Here is a 6,164-nt window from a genome sequence, read left to right as displayed (position 1 = left end):
TTGGGCACATGGGGCTTTGCATTGAGGGTCAGTCTTATCCCCATTTCTCTTCACCCTGGGCCTCTCCTTTCTTCCCCTTTTAGATCAAGTCTCTCTGGGCTGCAGGCCCTGCCCACCTGGCTTCAGGACCTGGGAATGGGTCCAGAACAACCAACACTGGGTGCTCCTCCCCTGCAGGGCTCCTGGTGTGGAAGGACGTGTCCAGCTCCCAGCAGCAGGGTGGGGTCCTAGGGGACCGGAGACTTCATAAGCCTGCTAGGGAGTTCCTCAGTCCGGAGCTTGCCACCTGCCCCTGGATGCCTCTGTCACCATGTGGTTCCTGGTTCTGTTCCTCGTCCTGTCCCTGTGGGGGACTGGTGAGACAGTGGGGAATCCAGGAGGGGTAGGGGCCTTGACTCTCACCTCCCTTGAGTCCTTCCTCCCCCACCCAGCCCCCAGCCTGACCCTCCAGGTTTGTCCCTATTTCTCACAGTCCCACATTTAATCCTGCCTCTGAGCCCTCTGTGTGGCCAAATCCGTCACAGTCCTCATTCCCACACCAGGTCCCTGCTCCCTCCCAGGAATCCCTCTTCATGGGTTCTACTCCCTGCCGCCAGCCACTTTTCTAAAGGGACAGATCCCGGAGCATCCCTGTCTCTCTGTCTATTCCAAGGACCTCTCTCAACGACGCTGGAGATCCCGGTCTCCCTCCCAACCCCCTAAATGCTGCTGATCCACCCCCCAGCAGTGAGCCCTTCACCCGAGCCCCCTCATCCTGCTCCTAGGAAACTCAGATTCCATCAGGACCCCTGCTTATTCCCAGAGCCAGGCTTCCTGGCCTGAGGCAGCAGAGAATCTCCCAACCTGGCTGGAGTTCTGAGAATTTCCCCTCTTCCCTGACTCTGCCCAGCCTCTCAGCGGTGGCTGGCCTGTTTCCAAGGTGGAGGGCTGGGCAGGCAGCACCACCAGCCACAGCTGCCCGTTACCCAGAGCACACTCCCGAGATCTGCATCTTTTCAAATCTCCAACCATTCTCCCAGCCTGGGACCCTCAAGCCTCCCAAACCTCCTCTCCCACGGGGAGCTTCTCCTTGGTTTCTAGAAACCCCTGCCCTCCCAGGACCCACGCCACCATCTCCCAATCTCCGCCCCCCATCACCCTCATGTCCGGACCCCAGGCCCACTGCCTGCTCCAGATGCTGTGTTGGCCCTCCTGCCCGAGCCCGGGGTCTGTCCTGCTCCCTAGTCGGAATACCCTTCTACAAACCCAGGAAAGGGTCTCAACTCCAGTCCCTTCTCAGCACCCCTTGCCCATGCCCCCGAGTGCCCAGGCCTGGTCCTCTGCCCCCTCAAGCCCACAGCACAGCCCCTTCTTCCTGCCCTAGCCCTGCCGGCTCCCCCTCTCTGCAGGTGCTGCACCCCCCATCCAGTCTCGGATCATAGGGGGCTGGGAGTGCCAGAAGAATTCCCATCCCTGGCAGGCGGCCGTGTACCATCATGGTTTAGCAGTGTGTGGGGGCGTCCTGGTGCACCCCCAGTGGGTCCTCACTGCTGCCCACTGCTTCAGAAAGTGAGTAGGGGCCTGGGCATGTCGGTCGGTGGCAGAGCACCTCCCCTGGCATGCGCAAGACCCGGGTCCCATCCTCAGCAGCTTGTCCAAAAGAAGTGAGTGGGGCCTGGGAGTCTGGGAGGGGGCTTCTGTGCCCCACGGGGATTGACAGCTGGGCATTTCCCCCACGCGAGGCGTGGGACTGAGAGGGAGAGGACGGTGCTGATCCAGGTGGCCTGGGGAGGGGCAGAGCCAGGCTGGACCACCCTGTCGATGGCTGCCCGGCCCCTTTCTCCATCTCTCCCCACGGAATTGTCTCTGTGCCTCTCAGAATCTGGCTGCTCCGTGTGGGGCTGGGTTCTGGCCTCTGTCTTCCTTTCTTCTCTGTCTCTGAGTCTCTGCCACCATCTCAGGCACTGCATGTCTCCCCCTCCATGTCTCCACGCCTCTCTCTCTCTCTCTGGGTCTCTGGCTCACTCCTCTCCCCCATCACTACTGGCCCCATTCCTAGGGGGACCCCGAGAACAGGCAGGCATGCACCCCAACCTGTGTGCCTGGGAGGGGGCTTCCCGCTCTGCCCTGCCCCTCCCTGTGTGACCACCAGTCCCCTCTGGGGGAGACACAGGGAAGGGCTGGGGGGCCCACTGAGGGAGGGGGTGGGGTCCGACCTTGGGCTCTGTGCCCGGCTGCCTGCCCTGCTGGGCCCTGGCCAGCCGCTTCCTCTCTGCTCCCTCTTCTCTCTTTTTACCCCTGTGCCCCTGTCCTTCTCGCTTTCTTCCTCTCCTTGGGGACCCTCTTGGGCTCCCCACCCCTCCTCTCCTCATTCTCTCCTTCCCTCTATTTCCCTAGCAATATCCGGGTGGCTCTGGGTCGTCACAACCTGGGTGCCGAGGAGGACACATCCCAGCTGGTCCCCGTCAGCTACGCCTTCCCCCACCCGCTCTACAACGTGAACTACCTGAAGAGCACCGACGATGACAGGAGCCACGACCTGATGCTGCTCCGCCTGTCGGAGCCCGCCCGGATCACCCACGCCGTGAAGGTCCTGGACCTGCCCACCCGGGAGCCAGAAGTGGGGAGCACCTGCCTGGCTTCTGGCTGGGGCAGCATACAACCGGACAAGTGTAGGTCTGCCCAGACACGCCACCCGCCGGGGCCCGAGGCAGGAGCCTGGCCGGTTCTGGTTACAGTCGTGTTTTCCCCTGGTCCCTAGTCTTGAGCCCAGGGACTCTCCAGTGTGTGGACCTCAACCTCATGCCCAATGACATTTGTAGTAAAGCCTATTCTGAGAAGGTGACAGACACCATGCTGTGTGCTGGGCGCTGGCAGGGTGGCAAGGACACCTGTGGGGTAAGCTCGCCCCTCCCCCAATCTCCTATGGGAAAGGAACGGGAGGACCCCACTTCTAAGCTGTTGGTGATCTGCCAGCCCCGAGTGCAAGACGGGGCTTCCCAGGCAGAAATTGGGCTGACCTTTCTCTCTCTCTGTCCCTCCAACCCCTAGGGTGATTCGGGGGGCCCGCTCATCTGTAATGGCATGCTGCAAGGTCTCACGTCATGGGGCAGTGACCCCTGTGCCGTGCCCCAACAGCCTGCCCTGTACACCAAGCTGAAGGCTTACCGGAAGTGGATTGAGGACACCATGGTGGCCAACCCCTGAGTGCCCCCGCCCCATCCCTACCCTTAGTAAAATGGAGTGCTCACCGAGTTCTGGTATCTTCCCACCTTTCTAGACACAGGGCACCTGGATGCTCAGAACTCACCTGGCCGAAACTAGAGCCTCCCCATCACTGCTGACCTGGGTCCTAAGGTGTGGTCAGGGCTGCGAGGAAAAGGAAGAGGCAGACATAGGTGTCCCCAGTGGTCCTCGGATGGGTGTGAGTGTCTGTCCTCTGCTCCCCTGAGAACACTGACGGTGTCTGCAGGCATCTTCTCACACAGCTGCCCGGGGACACACAGAAGGAGGTGGGTGGCTGTGGCACGCGTGTGATGGAGAGATGGGGCAGGCTTGGGTCCACCCTTGGAGAAGACCGTGAGGCACTGAGCAAAGTCTGGAAGCACAGGGCACCGGCACACACTCACAGCAGGGTGCCACGAAAACATCACCTGCTTCATCCTGGGGCGTCCGGGAGCCTGAGGAAGATGCGAGCAGAGAAGGGAGGGTCCCCCCGTGTCATGGGGGACTCACGGGGTGACAAGAGGCCTTGGAAGCTGATCCAGTATGGGGGAGGGTGTCCGTGGTCCCCCAGACCACCCTTGGACTCAGCGATTTTGTAGCAGGACTCAGAACTCAGAAGAGCCACGGTGCTGTGGTGTCCTGTGGTTCTTTACGGTGCAGAATGCAGAGGAAATGCTCACCGACTGGAGTGTGGAGGGGACAGGGCAAACCCCAGCTGTCCTCTCCCAGTTGGGTCTTGTGGACAATGATGTGTGACAGCACCGACAGAGTATTTTCAACGAGGAGGGCTCCCCTGGGCCTTCGTATCCAGCGTTTTTATTGGCGTCTGTGCAGCAGGCTGGGAGTCCTCACCTGGCTGACCCCACTCACCCCTCCCCAGTCTCTCCAGGGCCAGGCATTTGCCCCAAATCACATTGTTGGCCTGAACCGTCTGGCCTGGTACAAGGCCAGCTCTACTAAGGTCCTCTCAGGCAGAGAATTCCAAGGCTCCTGGGGTTGTCCCCAGAAAGCCACTCAAGGGAGAGTCCTTGATTTGGAAGGTGCAGGAACCCAGCACCTTCAGAGTTAGCCTTCCAAGGCAGGGGGTGAGGAAGAGGCGGGAGGAGACAGCCCTGTGCGCGGGTCTGCTCTTGTGACCGAGTGGACCAGGGAGCTCCTGGGGATGGGGAGTCCAGGGTAGTAGCAGGTTCGAGGGAAGACGGAGCTCGCTGAGGACGCAGTGTGGTCTCATTTGCTTTCTCCTCACACTGTGAGTGGGTGGGTGGGACTTCCGCCCCAGGAGGATGGCTGGACACCCGGGATGGACAATAGCGCCTTCCTCACAGGTCTTCACAGCCCAGGGAGGAGGACACACACACTGTGCAGGATCACTTGGGGACTGCACTCAGAGTCAGACAGTGAGAGGGACTGTGGGAGTCAGGCTGTGCAGTGACAAGGGGGTGGGGGAGCTCTGGTTCCCACAGCAGGTTGGGATTCCACACTCTCGGGGGCTGGCCAACCCACTGCGGCTTAGCCAGCTGGAAGGGAAGGTGGCCTGGGGGGCCTTTGTCGTCTGGTGCAGGGCAGATCTGGCAAGAGCTTGAGATCTGTGCTCCTTTAAGGCCTCCCGTTACATGCACCAAGTCAGGCACCCGTGACGCCTGCCTGAGACAGCTCCCCTACACGATGTGTCTGATTGTCCCCAGGTCCCCCCTCCGCCAAGACTCCTAGAAATGAAGCCACAATTGTAACCTGCGAGGAAGCCCGTCACGCTGCGGAAGAGCTGCATTATTTTTTTTTTTGTTGAAACAGAAGAAATCTGGGTGTAGAAAGGGACATGAAGCATGGGGTGTGGGTGCTCTTGAAAGGACCCTAAGGCAGAATTTGTTGGTAGGAGCTGATTAAGAAGAGAGTCTGCGTTTCGTCTTGCAGCTCTGGGGGTAGAAGGACTCTAATAGTTTGGTTGGTGGAAACAGGAACCAAAAGGTGACCTGTACTAACGAAGACCGAGATGCTAGTCTTGCCTTGATATACCCCAGAGGAAGGGACCTAAATGCTCTGGAGATTGGCGTGCGAGGGCGGGTTTGCTCTCTAAGACCTGCCCACTGCCCTGAGCCTCAGGGCCTCCCAAGTCCCGGAGCCATCAGAGCTGCCCAGGAGGACTCTGCACATGGTGGTTTGTCCCCCTGGTGAGGACCCTGACCTTGAGACTCTGTAAGGGAGGGGCTGCCAGCCAACCTGCCCAACTTGTCCTGAGGGAGACACTATCTTTATTGTCTTGAGAGCCAAACAGAACTGCTCCAAGGGGCCTATTGTATTTACTGTCCTGGACATGAAGCACAGCACTTCTGGGGACACAGGATTCTTATCCAGGACAGCAAACAAAGCTGCTTTGGCGGAGATGACTGTGTGCGAGACTGCTGGCTGGACAGTTTTGGACAGCCGTCTCCAGCCCTGTTGATGCCTGTGCTCTGAGACACAGAACCATGAGAGAGACTCGTGGAGAACTGCCCCCAACACATTCAGCTCCTGTCCTCCTCCCTTCTCCGCAGGAGAACCTTGTCCACCTTCCTGTCCTCCTCATCCACTACATGTGTGTTCCCCCAGCTTCCCCAGTGTTCTGGGCCCCGGGGGTGACCGTGGCAGGGGCAGGTGGCCACCTGATTTGGATGTGAAACCCTGCCCCACTGGTGGTACGTGGTGCCTTGGCCTTCAGGGGCCATTTCCATGTTTCTCCATGGAGGCTCATGGTGCCGGAGGGAGTGGGGGGCCAAGGGGTCCCTGCCTGGCAGAGGAATCAGAGGATAGGGAGAGGGCATCAGAGAGGGCAGAGGGGCTCATCCCACAGGCCACAGCGGGGCTGTGGGGAGGCCCTGCTTTTCTTCCAATGAGCTTGTTAAAGACCCCCGTCCAATGAAAGACCCCCGTCCAATGAAAGACCCCCGTATCCCTGTCCAAGGAGAATCACACGAAACACTGGC

The 6,164-nt window shown here is 60.0% G+C and overlaps 1 protein-coding gene across 1 annotated transcript; it reads left to right on the top strand.

Annotated features, from left to right (window-relative positions):
• Nucleotides 1-310: 310 nt before the first annotated feature.
• Nucleotides 311-3,233, top strand: LOC101975297 (kallikrein-2). Its single transcript, XM_078033330.1, has 5 exons — nucleotides 311-356; nucleotides 1,389-1,548; nucleotides 2,377-2,651; nucleotides 2,741-2,877; nucleotides 3,031-3,233. The coding sequence occupies exons 1-5, from the start codon at nucleotides 311-313 to the stop codon at nucleotides 3,184-3,186; spliced, it is 774 nt and encodes a 257-aa protein (XP_077889456.1). The 3' UTR covers nucleotides 3,187-3,233.
• Nucleotides 3,234-6,164: the final 2,931 nt, after the last annotated feature.

This window comes from Ictidomys tridecemlineatus, chromosome 15, assembly GCF_052094955.1.
Source record: "Ictidomys tridecemlineatus isolate mIctTri1 chromosome 15, mIctTri1.hap1, whole genome shotgun sequence".
NCBI lineage: Eukaryota > Metazoa > Chordata > Mammalia > Rodentia > Sciuridae > Ictidomys > Ictidomys tridecemlineatus.
Note: the sequence above shows the minus strand (reverse complement) of the source record. Positions and strands in the feature narration are given on the sequence as shown.